Genomic DNA, 16,360 nt, shown 5'->3' on the forward strand with positions numbered 1-16,360 from the left:
CTTTTTAGTTATATTATTTGAGTTACCTTATCTTCCAAGTTACAACTTTTGGAGTTTATTATGTATACAATTTTTTCTCAAAACGGTTTTTTTTTCTTGTTTGATACGTTATTGTTACTTAGTTGGTGAACTAAATAGAGGAGTAACAGGTCGGATCGAAAGGTGCTCCTTTGTTCTCATGTAGATATTTGTTTCTTTCGTTAATTTGTTTATGTTTCCCTTCCCTATTAATACTAAAGAGGTATAGCAATCGACTAAAAATAAAAATATGGTTTACCGTTTACGTCTTATTTTTTTTTTGGTAAGGTACCGTTTACGTCTTATTAGTTAGAATTTAATTGTCTTTTGTTTTTCGTTTCTTTTCTAAGTTGATTAGGTTCTATTTGTTTAGGAGCTTTTTGGTATCTTCGATTCAGTTTAAGTTGATGCCTAGCCAAAGATTAGTCACAAAATTAATACTACTGTATGTCTGTAAAGTCTAACATTTATACCCAAAAAAAAAGAATATAGTCTTTTTACCGAAGTCATTTTGATTTTTTTTTTCCTTTAAAATTGTAGATATAAAATTTGAAACTTTGATTAATTATTGGGCAAATTAGCCCTATTATGAATGATAAATGACAATTTTTTTTGAAAAATGTTTTTTTTTGTTATTTTTCTCAAAAATTTTAAATTATATTATTAGTGATCAATAGAAAATTAATTAACAAGTTTGATTAAAATTGAAATCTATACTATTAAAAGGGAAGCATTATTTACAAGGCAAAATGAATCCTGAAATATATGACATAAAATGACCCTGAATAAATTAAAAAGCATATAATACAAAAAGGACATTAAAGTAAATTTGATAATAAAAATGCACGGATCCTATATACCCTGGATTAATTCTGTTCGGATCATGTATTAACTGTTCAGAGCTGTTTTTCATACTCCCGTATCCAAACAGAATCGAAACAAGCATCTGCAATAAAATTCAAAAAAGGTAAGTAGTTTTGCGTAAACAATTTAAGGAAACAATAATTTTGATATTTATGTATATGTTTAATTTGGGCCATTAAATTCGAAATTGTATATATGTAAACTTATTTAATTTGATTTTATATTTTGAGATATATCCGGAAACAAGAAATTATGATGTTACATAATATACAAAATCATCTAAATGTTTATAGAAATAATTTAAATCGGTATCTACTAAAATCGAGCAATTAAATACAAAATTGTATATATGTATAAAAATATAATTTGGTTATATATTGTGAGATATCTGTAAACAATATTTATGATTTTATATTATGATTTCAAACATATGTATTACATATATACAGTATATTTAAATCTTGGATACTGAATTAAGATATACATACGTTTGAAACTACTTATAACTTATCATTTTATCAATGCATAAATGTGCGGATCCGAAAACATGTTACAACTAAAGTAAAACAACAGTATTTTAAATATGTTTTTTTTCTTCATCTTATCTAGCATAAGCATGTACAAAACAAGAGATAAAAGAATGTTAACTGACACGGCATGTATGTGTGATTCTATTAACTGAATGTTTCAAAGAAATTATTTTTCTTCATCAAATACTTTATTTTGTTTTAAATCAAACTATTACGTGTTTGTTTGCTAAATATGTAGGAACATGATTTTGAGGAAATGAGAAAAGAATAATGGGACGGAAATGGGATGGAAGGAGGAATAAGATGAGATTAAAAATTTTCAAAAATCAAAATCCAGGATCATGTTAGAATTAAAATAAATCAATGCTTCCAATATATTATGTAACATATTTTTCAATTTATCTAACACAAAAATGTCAAAAAAATATTCAAAAGAAAAAGAAAAAACATTAAACTATGTTCTATAATAGATAAAAAAAAAATCAACCATAGTTATGAGACATATACAGGACATGATGGATTTTATGTCCTAAATTAGACATACCATCTTTCTGTTACTATTTTTTAATATAATTGTTTTTACTGATAACAAAAATAAATTTGATCATTTTTTTGTCTAAACCGAATTAAAAATAAATCAAATACTAAACTGATACAAAAAAAGTTTGGATTATGAATGTTAATAACATTTATTAAAAATATATTTACAAACATAATCCGCATGTACGTAATAAATTATAAATGTGTTAGTAAATTTAGTTTTTAAAATCAACCCCGCACGTATGTGCGGGTCCGAATCTAGTATTTTGTTTATAGTGGACCATTATTTATAAACAAAAAAGGTTATTTCTCTATTTTATTAATGGAACTAGGTTAGTACCCGCGCTACGTCGCGGATTGTTTTTAGATTTTTTATTTTTTTTTCTTCTTTTTTTGTTTTGTATTTTTTGAAATAATATTTGTTTTTATGTTGTTTGGAATCAAATATTATAATGAAGAATTTCTCAAAATACCACATTTTAAGTTTTTTCCCAAAAATACCACATTTTTAAGTTTTTTCTTCTAAAAATACCACAAAAGCTTTTTTCCAAAAAAAAACCACAAACACAAAAAAAAAACTGAATTTTTAGTATGTAAAAATTATTTTTCTAGGTTTGGGTTGACAAATTTAGATTTATGATATAGTGTTTAGGGTGTAGAATTTATTGTTTACGATTAAGGGCTTAGTTTTGAATATAAAACTTTAGTTTAATTTTGTTGTATTTTTGAAAAAAAAACTCAATTTAGTGATATTTTTGAAAAATAAAATTAAAAAGTATTTTTAAAACATATTTTAGTGGTATTTACGTGAATTGTCCTATTATAATTAATAAAGTTTTGTATCATGGTCAATGATAAAGTATTGTTGCATCATTATTATTTTTTTATTATTCTAATCAAACAATTTTGGAAACATCCCCTATTTAATATTTCGGAAGTACACAACTTTTTTTGGTAGACTATATAATAGTTATAAGTTATAAAGTTATAGTTATTCTTTAATTCATTAATTGGTTACAAAATAGGTTATATGGGTTGACTTCCTAAATTATACAGAGATACACTTAAAAAAATATCCAAAGAATAATACAACTTAAAAGAAAATTAATTAAAACAAAATATAATAAAATCTCGAAAATTAATTAAAACAAAATAAGATCTTACCTAACACCCCTCCAAACTTTTATTATAAATTATTGTCATCTTCATTCACCGAAATACACCCTATTCATACCAAAAAATTGTTCAATCCATAAAATATTCAAGCTTTAGTAATATTATTATTTAAAAAATATATATATTCAACTAAAATTTTAACTGAGTAATGGGTCAAAATTTGAATATTTAAATTCAATTTCATATATGTCACTATAATATGAAACAATTCCAAAAAATATGAGCACAGGTTAAAATTTCAAGAAATATGATTTCTCAGATTAAATTAAAGTTTAAAATAATGTTGTTTCGTAGGATTTCTCGGTTAAGATGATTTTGACAACCATATGTTACATTAATATGCGGTATACTACTGGTTAAGTCATAAAATTAACAATCAAAATACAATATATAATTTTAAATACTAAACAAAAAAAAAACATAATTTGTTTTTTATCACACAACTTAACTTGCGGTATACCGCAGGTTAATTATCTATATCTACTAAAATAGATCTTACAAAATATATGTTATTTTGATAAGTCATATTCAGCATATGACTTGGCATAGTGTTTCATCCAAAAAAACTTTTAAAATAAATAAAATAATCACATATATGATGTTTTGAATAAAAATCTTATTATATAAAGTTGGGTTTTTAAAGTTAGTCATTAACAGTATCATGACACGTGTCAAATATACTGATGAGATATTGACATGTGTCAAATCATCAATTTTAGATTTTGACAAGTGTAAAAGTTAATATTTAATAGGAGGAATTTGATTACAACAAAAATAAAAATACTTTGTTTTTAAAAATATTAATAATGTAAAAAGATAATTATCCAAAAACTACAGAATTTATAATAAAAAATACAAAGTTTTATTAAATAACTATAAGCAGATTATATATATATATATATTTCATAAAATTTGAAATTGTAATATTATTTACTTATTTTTAATTTTAAGTTACTAATTCTACAAAAAAATATAGAAAAAGGGATCAAGGAAATATACAGTTAATTTTAATTCTAAATTTTGTAGATATTCACTTCTATATGAACGTAGATCGTCTCATATTTAAATAATTTATTCAAAACACTGCTTTCAACTTTGTTTAATTGGGAAATTTTTTTAATGGGAAGGTAAATTTTTATTATTTTTTTAACCAAAATTTTCTCATACTTTTTTTTCAGTTGGATATAGGTAAGATTAATATGTTGATCCAAAAAAAATATTAATATATTCGTCTTTTTTTCCTAATACTGTATTTTAAAATTTATTGTAGGAATTTTAGATTGTTTTATTTAATTTATATTTTCATCTTTGAATTATTTTTGATTCATATATTACTGTGCTTATAATTTTCTATTGTTTCTTTAATTATGCCAACTTAATTTTTTTCTAATTCTCAACCTTGATTGGTTGGTCATAAACCCTAGGTTTAAAATAATTGATTTGGTCACACATGTCACCAAAATACACTTATTTTTCGGTCAAGGGTCTTCAGAGAACTTCATGATGGGTGACCTTCCTGGAAGTAATTGTCGGAATTGTGCGAGTGAGAACAAAACACAAGAAAAGATCATTTGTTAATTTGTAGGGTTGGTAAACAAGTTTTTAAAGTCTCGCAGACGTAACAAACCGGCAATCAAATATGCATGGGTCTACGGGCCAGGAATGGATGTAGGGCCCACTTAGGAAGGTGGGCCCATGGAATGAGAGTGGACATGGGCTCACTAAGCAAGGTGGCGGTTGAGGCGTTACAGAGACAGAGGCTACATCATGGTCTGTCAAAGACACTTCCACGAATACATTGAAAAATTTAACATTAGTTACTATCAAAAGATTTTGTGACGTTAGAAAAATGTTTTTACTTTCTTTGGTTGTCGGAGCAAGCCATTTTTAGATAGCAAAAAGGCGTAAACATTTTCTCTCTACACAGGAGGAGGACATAGCCGAGGTTCCCTCTATGCTGGAGAATGTTGGACACAAGGTTATCTCCCCAAGGGAGGAAGGTGGAGGAGGTTGGACGCAATGTTATCTCTCCCAGGGAGGAAGGCGGAGCCAAGGTTCTCTCCATGGTGGAGGAGGTTGGACGCAAGGTTCTCTCCAGAAGGGATGAGGGCGGAGCCGAGGTTTTCTCCATAATAGTCATACATTATTGTGATGATACATCATTGATTAGTATATTATGTAATATATAAACAAATTAAGCCAACTATTTACTTTCACTTCTGCATACTTACTATCACGAATACATTGAAAATTTAACATTAGTTACTATCAAAAGATTTTGTGACGTTAAAAAAAAGTTTTACTTACATTGGTTGTCGGAGCAAGCCATTTTGAGATAAAAAAGACGTGAACATGTTCTCTCCACACAGGAGGAGGACAGAGCCAAGGTTCTCTCTATGGTGGAGAAGGTTGGACACAAGGTTATATTTCCAAGGGAGGAATGTGGAGGAGTTTAGATGTAAGGTTATCTCCCCAAGGGAGGAAGGCGGAGCCAAGGTTCTCTCCATGGTGGAGGAGATTGGACGCAAGGTTCTCTCTATAAGGGATGAGGGCGGAGCCGAGGTTTTTTCCATGGTGGTCATACATTATTGTGGTGATATATCATTGATTAGTATATTATATAATATAATTTTTATTCAAAATATTTTTTGAGCCAACAGTTTTAGTAACTAAAAAACTATGTTGAAGCGAAAGTAAAATAGTTGGTTTAATGTGTTCATATAGACATTTTCTAGGTGGTGATAAGGAATATATTTGTAACACAAAGTATATTTAGGTGTAAACAATACATTTTTAATAGTAACATACATAAAAGATTTGTAAATGGATATAAATCAGCGTATTATAACAAAAATAAAATTTATAAATAACATACAACAAATTTTAATATATTTTTTTTTTAAAATTTAATTTGATTTATAAAACTTTAAACCCGCACATCGGGCGGGTCCTCATCTAGTTACATAATAAACAAAAGAAATTTCAACCCATGGTAGAGCACGGGTTATATTCTAGTTTTTTATTATTCGTCTAACTAATGTGGAACTTGGGAGTACCCAATTTTTTTTTATAAAGTTAGAAAAATAAACAAAGAAAATATCAGAAAATACCAGAGAAATAACGAACTAAGCCCGTAAATATCCCTGAGAAGCTTCTTTCTCTTAACTCTCTCTTTTTTTTGGAGTGAGAGAAAGCCCTATTTCTTTTTCCAATTAACATCAGGGATTTTCTTACAGTACGTGTGTTTAATTTTTTTCATAATTTTTGTCAAAAAAAAATGGAACAAATTATATATATATATATACATATATATAAGAGAACATGAATAAAAAATCTTGACGATACAAATCAATCGATTATAGTAATATTGAATTCAATAAACCTATGCCATATTGCAGTCAAACAATTATCATATTACCAATAGTCAATAGCCAATAGGTTAAAGGATGTGTAAGTCTGATAGTTTTTTTTTTTCTTTTTGTGTTTGATCGTTAGTGTGATAAAGATTTAATAGAAGTAACTACGCATTCCTTTTATTAACAGTATGAGTTACACTTTGAGCGCAAAACTACTTCGGGTGTTCGTTCTCCTTGCTAAGTGCCAATTGTGAATTTGTGATATATCTTCGATAAGATGAAATATTGTTGCAGGAGTCAGGAAGACAATTGTGTGTTAAGAACCTTCTTCTTTCATATTAATATAATTTCAAGTCTTTGTGGTGTTTGTTTGTTTGTCAGTTTGCTACTATCATGCTCTTGTTCATATCATCACGTCCAGTCAAAAGCCTATTAGCTTTGCTAGTTTTTCAAACAGAGTTTTATCTTCTGATACTTCAACCTGCTACTTATTCTCTTATTTCTTTATATTTTCCCTTATACTTAACTTGTAGAGATTTATCTTGTACTTTACTCATGGTCTTATATATGGGCCTGATTGCCTGAACTATGATCATTGTGGAGATCGCTCCTCTCTATCTTGCACAGTTTCTAGAAGATCCGGCGAATAACCCTCGTAACTGGAGTAAGCTTCAAAGCAAAGACGCGTGAAGGAGAAGAGCAAACAAAACGCTGAAGTGAAGCCGCTTAAAATATTTATTGACTCTTATCTTCACCAACATTCATAGTAATTTCAACTTTCAAACACATAGCTTATATCAAAAATTCATCTCAAATTCACAACTTTGAAATCCGGCAATACCCCAAAAGTAAAACACATAAAAGCATAGAATTTTGTTACATGGAAACTCAAAGTAGAAGAATCATAGTTAGACCAGAATAAAAATCAAGCACCAACATCGTCATCTGAACTTTGTGCGATAGTCGGAACCGACACATCCAGAAAAAATTATGGTCGTTATTACTCTTCTTCACCCACACCATAGCCCGTGTGGGTATAGACGACTAATCATGTCTCTTGTTTCGGTAATAACCTTGTCCAACATGCTCTCCCTTGGACGTGTAAAATATAAGTGTCCTCTTTCACCGGATTACTCTTCTTTTTCTCACTTGGATCTCCTCCAATTTCAAGTTTCAAACACATAACTTATATCAAAAGTCCATCTCAAACTGAAAACCTAGAAATCTTCCACAATCCCCCAAATTAAGTGTGAACCCAACAATATTAAGAGACATAAAAGAACAGAATTTTGTTAACTGGAAACAAAAAGTAGAAGAATCATAGTTAGACAGACTAAAGCAACCACCTGAGCGCTTATGCGATCGTCGGAATTGTCATTTCAAGAATGAGAGTTTTAATTGAGATGCATAGAAGAGAAATAATTTTGTTAAGTTGAAATAAGAAGAATAAACTAACTTCTGAAAATGATCGACGAAGAGGAGAGAATTATGTGTCCATTGTGGCAATTTGTAAGCTGATCTGTATTATTTGTTTTAATTTAATTGGTCAATTATTTTAACTGATGTGTCAACACCAGCTTCAATGTTGAGGCTGATGTGTCAGAAGAGGAGAGCAACGCATCCTTCTTTTATTGTATTGATCAGTTTGTCCGTGAATTCTAGTGGGTCAACAATCAGGGAAAATATTACTTTTAAGATTTTGGCTGTGAATGGTAGTGGATTTTTAAATGGTTTTTAGATTATGGTTTTTGGTTTTTGATTTTTGAATTTTTAGTTTTTGCAATAAAAGAAAAATGAGAAATGTCGTCAGTGTTTTTTTTAAATCTCTAATTAAGTGGATTTTGGTTTCTATTAAGTATTGTAAAGAAAACCCAAAAACTAGTTTCCCTATTTTTTAGAGAATCTATTTAGGCTAAAATCTTGATTGGAGAAAAAATAGATTTTTCAAAAACAAAATTCAAAAACTATTGTAGAATCTACTACCATTCAAGGCTTTTAAGTAACAAAATTGTCACCAACTATTTAATATTTACCAGAAAAAAACATGAACTTTTTTTTTTGCCAGAAAAATACGCAGACTATTTTTTAGTTGATAAAAAATACACGAACTATTATTTTTTCCAGTTTCTCCTCGTCTCCGTTACGACTGTTAACGGTATTGTAATGGCGTTGCTATTTTTGAAAAAAAATCCAGAAAAAACGCAAACTATTTATTTGTTGCCAGAAAAATACATGAACTTTTTTTTCTTTGCCTAAAAAATACATAAGTTTTTATTTCTTATTTTTCCATTAACAATGTTAGAGATCATAACTCATAACTTTCTCTACTCTCTTGAACTTCATACAAGTTTTCACTACTATTTATGATAACTAAATTCAAGAACAAAAATACACAATTAGATTAATCGATTTTCAAATTTCTCAATTAGTATTGTTTTTGCATAAATAAATGGTAAATCTGGTTAGGTTACAAGAGTTGATTTCCCACAAAATGGCTATAATCTACGATCTCGATCAAGTTTGCGTACACCAGCCTATTTGATGATTTATACTAGCTATAAGCATCATAAAAGGTACTAAACTAAAGAGATGCATATTTTTTGAAATGTATACAAAAGTCTACAAAGGTGGAGATCTCATAAAATTTTAGAGAAATGTTGATGAAGTTTCAAAATTTGTAAAGTCAATATGAATCCAAAAACAACACTAATTGAGAAATTTGAAAATCGATTAAACTAATTGTGTATTTTTGTTTTTATTTTAGTTATCTTAAATAGTAGTGAAAACTTGAATGAAGTTCAAGAGAGCAGAGAAAGTTATAAGTTATGATCTCTAACATTATCAATGGAAAAATTATGTATTTTTTTAGGCAAAGAAAAAAAGTTCATGTATTTTTCTGGCAACAAATAAATAGTTTGTGTTTTTCTGGATTTTTTTTCAAAAATAGTAACACCGTCACAATACCGTTAATGGTCGTAACGGAGACGAGGAGAAACATGAAAAAAATAATAGTTCGTGTATTTTCTATCAACTAAAAAATAGTCTGCGTATTTTTCTGGCAGCAAAAAAAGTTCATGTTTGTTTCTGGCAAATATTAAATAGTTGGTGTTTTTTTGGGAATTTTCCCATTGATGTTTATTGTAGAAGTTCTAACTAAACCTTTGAGGTTTAAAGAATTGGTTGCCATTTTAAAGGTTTTTTTATGAGATTTTCTCTTAAAAAATATATATATTTTAATTAATATAGTAGGATAAAGATATATATAGAAAATTCTTTAATAATATTCTTTTAAGAATTGGATTAGTAAAAGAGTAAGTATTTTTTTACATTATTCCCATATTATATGATTTGGATAGCTGTAGATACGGCCCACGTGCCTAAGCCCAAAAAGGAATTAAAAAGAGAGACGAAAGAGAGAAGACCCAAACTTCAAGCTTCCTTCTAAAATATCCAAAACTCCTAAGCATCAAACACAAATCCTTTACCTCTCTCTCTGCACAATCACTCGCGAAGAAGAAGAAGAAGAAGAAGAAGAAGAAAGAGGGAAACCAAAGATTCCTCCTTCTCTTTCTGGGCATTGCTTGTCTAATGCCAATTCCTGTTTTGGGTTCTCTTCATGGTTGATTCTTCTCTTATTCCATCGCCATGGGAGCTCAGAAGAGCATCCACGCTGGTAGAGGTCATCACTCTTTATCTCTCTAAACCCGTCTCTTTCGAATTTCGTGTTTTTGGATCAGTATTAATGTGATAATCTGCTGAAATTTGATTGTGGATTTAACAACAACCAAATAAATTTTGGAGGGCTTTGATTCATTTCATATGCAGTAGTGTTATGTGTATATAAGTGTGGCATGAGTAAACAGTTTCTGCCACTTTTGTTATCAACCATCATGTGGGTTTGGTCTCACTTTTGAATGTCATGTAATATTAAGATCGGATTGATTTGATGTTGTGGCTTGCATAAAGAGATACATTGGTCGTTTGTAAAGGAAACACCTTTTTGTTACTAATCATCATTGTAGGTCTTGCTATTGATTTGTTTCATGTTGTAAAAAGATTAAGATCCGATTGATTTGATATGTGAAGGTTTTTCATAAATGGTTTTCGAGCGGCAGTGTCAATTTGTGAATATATTGTTGTTGTTGATTGCAGCCAAGATTGATGTCAATGTGGATTTCACTCACAAGCTTTGTACTTCTTTAATGTTTCCTGCTTTCAGGTTTGCTCCCATCATCCATTTTTCAACCTTTACTCACATTTTTTAGCCAATACTCATGAACTTTGTACCTCCTTTAGCTTCTTCGAACGGTACTTAACTTCAGTTTGTTGCTGTTTGAACAGGGATACTAGCAGTCCTCTTTCTCTAGTGATTGGCAGGCAAGTTCTGTGATTTACTGCTACAACTTACAGTTTATACATACAATCTGCAGAACTGAAATGGTCATATCTTTCTTTTTGGGTCAAGTGTTTTATTTGGGTCTGTTTGTTGCAGCCTCTGTATCAAACATCCAAATTTGTTTGGAGGAAGCGAGAAGCTTGATGTATCATGGGATAAAGGGTTGTATGATTCCAATGTACTGGTGGCTTTCAGGAGACCTAGACCTGAATGGCGACCACAACAGTGCTTCTTCATACAGGTACTCATTTCTTTTTATTTTGTTTTGTGACTGATCTATGAAGCTATCTTAGAAAGTGAGTTTCCCATATTATATGATATGTTAATACATTCAGATTTTCGTAATCTGGTACAGCATTCTCTTTCACCCGAGATAGGAGTACACGGCACCCCAGTTGATAATTTTTCTCGGTCAGGGAGTGGAGGTGTAAATCTTTCTAAATTAGCTGTTGGTTTAGACTTGAGCGAGCCAGCAAGTTCAAAGTGGAGCAGCACAACCAGTGTAAAGTTTGAGGTACCCTCAAATTACCTTCTTCCGACATTGTAGAACAATTAGTGTTCTTCTTTTTACTGTTTTGCTTCGGTGTAAAAGAGTAATATTCTCCATTGGTGCAGCATGTGCGTCCGATTAACGATGACGGACGTGCGATAACTAGAGATCTGGACGGATTTCCTATAACATGCAGGTGATATTAAATTTCTGTTGCCTTGGTTTGTTTCCTTAAGCGCTAGCATAAAACTGATATTTACATCGTATAGATTTCTTTGCTGTGCAGTGGAAATACACATGACAGTATGGTAGTTTTAAAGCAAGAATCCCGGTTTGCAAAGGCTACTGACCAAGGTCTTTCTCATGTAAGAAACTCATTTCTGTTCCATAGCCTAGGCAAATCGCGTAGTCATTTTACACTGGTTTCTCAACTTTTCTGTTCTTTCATACTGGTTTCTCGCATATTCAGTTCACCATGCAAATAGAACAAGGTATTCCGGTTGTGTCCAAGTGGCTTATCTTCAACCGGTTCAAGTTTGTTGCATCAAAAGGTGTCAGGTTGGGACCAGCTTTTCTCTTAGCAAGGTACTGACAGAATCTTACATACTCTTTGTAAAAAAACTACACATATAGATATCCTAGTTTTGCTGTGGTTCTTACCTTACCTCTTCTGTGACAGCTTGACAGGTGGTTCAATTGTAGGAGACATGGCACCCTATCAAGCATTTGCCATTGGTGGGCTAGGCAGTGTTCGGGGATATGGTGAGGGTGCTGTTGGATCCGGGCGGTCATGCCTTGTTGCTAATACAGAATTGGCGTTGCCTTTGGTACGTAGAGCTATTGCGTGATTTGGTCTTCAGAATCATCAAATGGTTTCCCCTGTTAAGCTTTCATTGAGCTTTGGTTCTTTTTGTGTACAGAACGAGATGACAGAAGGGACCATCTTCTTGGATTGTGGAACGGACCTAGGCTCAAGCCGCCTTGTCCCTGGTAAGTGCACTTTGCCTGCTTTGAACAAGACCCATAAAGAAGTTGTTGGGACATGGAAATGATAAAGCTGTTACGGAATTGGTTTCAGGAAACCCTTCGCTGAGACAAGGGAAGCCGGGGTTTGGGTATGGATTCGGGTATGGGCTACGGTTCAAGTCTCCATTGGGTCACCTTCAGGTTGACTATGCCATAAATGCTTTCAACCAGAAGACTCTTTACTTCGGTGTCACCAATCTTGCTTCATCAACATAGTTTAATAGAATAAAGCAATCAAGGAAAAGCACATATTCAGTGTCTTGATTCAAGGATATACTTGTGTGATAACGGTGGGATCAGAAACGCCACAAGATGAGGCAAACACAGCCCAAGATGATGCTGGTAAATAATTGACAGAGTTCCTGAGAAGATAAATGAAGTGCTGTCATAGGAATCAGTCATGTAATACTACAGAAGTACTAGTCTTAATCGTTTTCGTATATAAATACAGCTGCCAGAGTTTTTGTCTTGAAAGCTGCGGGTTTCATAGAGAAGAAAAGAACACATTTGATTTGATGGTGTTGCGAATACGCATCTATTGCTTTTATAAATCTGAGTTGAACTTAATAGGCTCGAGCCTTGGACTAACTCTGAAAACAAGTGGTTAAAACCAAACCTGATATGCCCAGAATAGGGACATTCCAGTTGCTACCATAACCATTGCTGCAGTTTCGTGTTACAGTTGATAATCCATTAGAGAAAGTCACCAAAGAGATTAACTTACGTGGTACAAACAAACAAATACAGAACTCATGAAGAAGCTCAAAAGAAACTGTTGAACTGACTGGTAAGAGAGCTCTTGAGGTTCGAATACAGACCATAAAGAGAATACTGCTTAAGATTCTCAACTTCATACCACGAGTTGAGAACCCTCAAGTGTTTATCAGTGCCGGAAAACGCAAGCTGGATCCCGAGACTACAGTCCACCGTACCTCCATGGCCTTTACAGCTCGGTGTTCTAATAGCACAATCCTGCCTGTTGAGACACACAAAATTCTGATTCCCCTTGCAAGACGCACACCCGTCTCTCTTCCAATACAGGTTTTGAAGCCTACCTTTCTGAAACTCCATCACCTTCAAACACCATAAAATTATATAATTTTCAGATTCTTCAGTCATGGTATCATGACATACACACACACACAAAAAAAAAAAAAAGAAGGGTTTCTTTCTTACCAAAGTAAAACTGGTAACGATGAAAGTGCTGTTAGCAATAAAAGCCGGAATAGACCTGGCCGCGTATTTCCGACCCGCAAACGCCACCATATATCCACCATAGTTGTCCTGAAGAGGAGAGATTATAAACATCAACAAAAAAAATCAAACCATGATTTAGGAGGAAACAAACACCTTCACCACTAATTTAAGCACATTTGCATAATACTAATGATTAGACATATAGTGTCTGTACCTAACATTTTTACTATTAGTAGACAGAGACATGTACGTAATTAGAGTAAAGTCAACAACACTAGTAAATCTTCAAAGAAACCAAAGTCAAACTAAATTCACATTTTCCTAATCTGACTCACTAAACCAATTCGATTTATTTTAATAAACAAAAAAAAAAATATTGACGAACTCAGATTTTTTTTTTTGTGGTGTTACCGGGAAAAAAGCGGAGGTGTTGATGGAGAGGAGAGAGATCTCATCGACCTTAGGACGGAAGATAGAGAGCTGAGAATTCATGGCGGCGAGAGTGAGTCGACGGTCACAGGGAGAGAGAAGAACTGTTTGATTGAGGAAGAAAGAAGAACGAGACGAGAATGCGATTCCGAATGTGAATCCATCGGATCTTTGGATTCTGGTGTCGGAGCACGGAGAATAGATATGGTTTGTGTTTGAACCTCCGACGTCTCCGCCTAAGGCTACGGCGTTCTGGAAACTGGTTGTTGTTGTGATTAGAAGAATCACGACGGTGGAGATGAGGTGTGTTAGGGTTTTCGAAGAACACATTTTTTTTTTTTTTTTGTTGAAATGGATTTTGGGGGAAGTGAGAGTGTGTGTGTGAACTGAGTCTGTGTGGCTTTTGGTTTTCGCCACCGGAAAATTCCAAAAGGTTTTTTTTTTTTTTTTTGAAGGAAAATAAATATTATCTTTTTTTGGTATGCTTTGTGTGATATACACCTTTTTCGAATCCATTGCTTTAAATAACTTTTTTTTTTTTGAAAATATATTGTCAAAAACAAAAAAAAAGAGAAAAAAGATTGTGATTTGGTAAGTATATAAAAAAAGAAAAACAAACAACAAATTTGGAGGGACATGTTTAGCAATGTGCAAACAACAACATTGAAGTTTTCTAATAAGACTAGAATGAAATTTTAACCCCATAAAAGTTAATTTTATAACTTTGCAGAGATTTTGTACCTAAGTGATCTTTTGTAGATCCATTTGATATACTGTATTAACTAAAACTTTGCCGCAGCTCTGGCCCAAACATTGTAAAGTCTTTAAGGCAAAAACTTTTGAAGGCCTCTTTGTTGATTGTTTATTAAATTTACAGACAATTCAATTTTTTGCATCCTTATTTGCACTAAAAATAAAAATAATAATAATAACCAATTTTAAAGTTTTTTTTTTCAAATTTTTCTCCTAAAAATACAATTTTTTGTCTAATATTTTTCAAACGGAAAATGAGCTTTAAGTTCGCGCATTCCTACAAACTCTACTTGAACAAACGTGTTTAGATGTCACCTTGTGTTTGTACAGAGGATTGCACAACACTAAATAAATATCGATTTTTGGGGAAAGAGAAGTTTGTTCTTTTATTAACGATAGGAATTCGAGGTCGTCACTAAAACGAGTCAAGATCGTGCTCGTCAGTTCACAGGAGAACTGGCAAGTGAGTCACGACGAGCTCGGAAGCTAACGAGAATTATACAGGAAACAATAAATATGATTAGACACAAAGTTTTGCTCTCGGGGTATTGTACGTGAGTCTGATGGATATTCTCCAGCGAGTACTGTTGCTTTATATAGCGGACTGTAGACCGAGGGTTTTCTAGGGTTTCCATCGTGAATTCCCGAGATTGCCCTTTACGATTTTACTAATGACTTTCATCCAATTTTGTCGGGCCGAAATAGCAACTGTCTTGTCTTGTTGGGCCGAGTGGCATATTGGGCGCAGCCCATGTCCAACAATAGTCCCCCCCTAGTCCGGGGAGCGTCAGTTTTTCTGCGATCGGCGGGCGCGCTTGAATTATCTGTAATATGCCTGCTCGGCACAGATCGTCTCGGGTTGCTTCTGGGAATGAAACTGCTACAGTGACCCTTCTGTAGTTTCTTCTGTAAGACCTCCGGGCTCGTCTTTCGAGGGACGCCGAAAAATCTTGCAGTCTTTATCCCGAATGCGGTTTTCAATGACTTTCCCGAAAAAGAGAAGATAGTCGCGGATTGAAATGATGGATTTGACAGTAAATTTTCCATTTTATTTACTTATTTATGCACCTTCTCCCTTCTCATTTCCTTCACTTGCTCCTTCCTCTTCATAAAAAGTAATTTCTTCTCTCTCTCATTTATTACTTTCATGTTTTTACTTCTTTCTCTCTCTACTTTTCTCTTTGGTCGATTGCATCTTCGCTTAGACCTAGTTCGGCCGCCGCCGAGCAGCTTTTAGTTGAGATTATCTACGAACGGCGAACGGCAAAATCCGTTAGTTGGTCGCCCTTGTGCTACACCGAGAGTCATGGTACTGGGAGTCGGTGAGAATAGTGAGATCGGCGGAGATAACGATCATCGTGATGATGGTCGGCGCCGTGTTGGTTCGATGGCTAAGAATGGAGGCGGGAACGTCGATCCTATTTGCGAGCCGAGTTCTGTTCGTCGTGAGTTCGGCGGTGAGTCCGTTGATTTTGAGCTCGGCGGGATCAAGGTCGCCGCGTGTACGGCAGCTCGGCGAGGAGAGATTGACGTATATGAACTCGAGGTCGGCAAGGAAGGAACCGAGGATGTCGGTCTTGACATG

General features: G+C 32.8%; 2 protein-coding genes across 3 annotated transcripts; one reads left to right on the plus strand and one right to left on the minus strand.

Moving 5' to 3' along the window:
• The first annotated feature begins 9,908 nt into the window (after positions 1–9,908).
• LOC104773894 (protein SUPPRESSOR OF PPI1 LOCUS 2, chloroplastic) lies at positions 9,909–12,963 on the plus strand. Of its 2 annotated transcripts, none has more exons than XM_010498563.3 (11): positions 9,909–10,163; positions 10,637–10,703; positions 10,826–10,861; positions 10,977–11,121; positions 11,236–11,394; positions 11,496–11,566; positions 11,657–11,735; positions 11,840–11,955; positions 12,050–12,197; positions 12,291–12,360; positions 12,449–12,963. In XM_010498563.3, the coding sequence occupies exons 1-11, from the start codon at positions 10,130–10,132 to the stop codon at positions 12,610–12,612; spliced, it is 1,089 nt and encodes a 362-aa protein (XP_010496865.1). In that variant the 5' UTR covers positions 9,909–10,129; the 3' UTR covers positions 12,613–12,963. The 2 variants fall into 2 exon arrangements, with proteins under 2 accessions (XP_010496865.1, XP_087323534.1); XM_087467408.1 differs by having other exon boundaries at positions 9,933–10,163; positions 11,640–11,735.
• A 37-nt stretch (positions 12,964–13,000) lies between these two features.
• LOC104773893 (uncharacterized) lies at positions 13,001–14,664 on the minus strand. Its single transcript, XM_010498562.3, has 3 exons — positions 14,005–14,664; positions 13,573–13,680; positions 13,001–13,470 (listed from the first exon to the last, which is right to left on the minus strand). Exons 1-3 carry the CDS (start codon positions 14,536–14,538, stop codon positions 13,159–13,161), a joined length of 954 nt encoding a protein of 317 aa, XP_010496864.2. The 5' UTR covers positions 14,539–14,664; the 3' UTR covers positions 13,001–13,158.
• Positions 14,665–16,360: the final 1,696 nt, after the last annotated feature.

The sequence above is a fragment of the Camelina sativa genome, chromosome 9, assembly GCF_030686135.1.
Source record: "Camelina sativa cultivar CO46 ecotype springtype chromosome 9, ASM3068613v1".
NCBI lineage: Eukaryota > Viridiplantae > Streptophyta > Magnoliopsida > Brassicales > Brassicaceae > Camelina > Camelina sativa.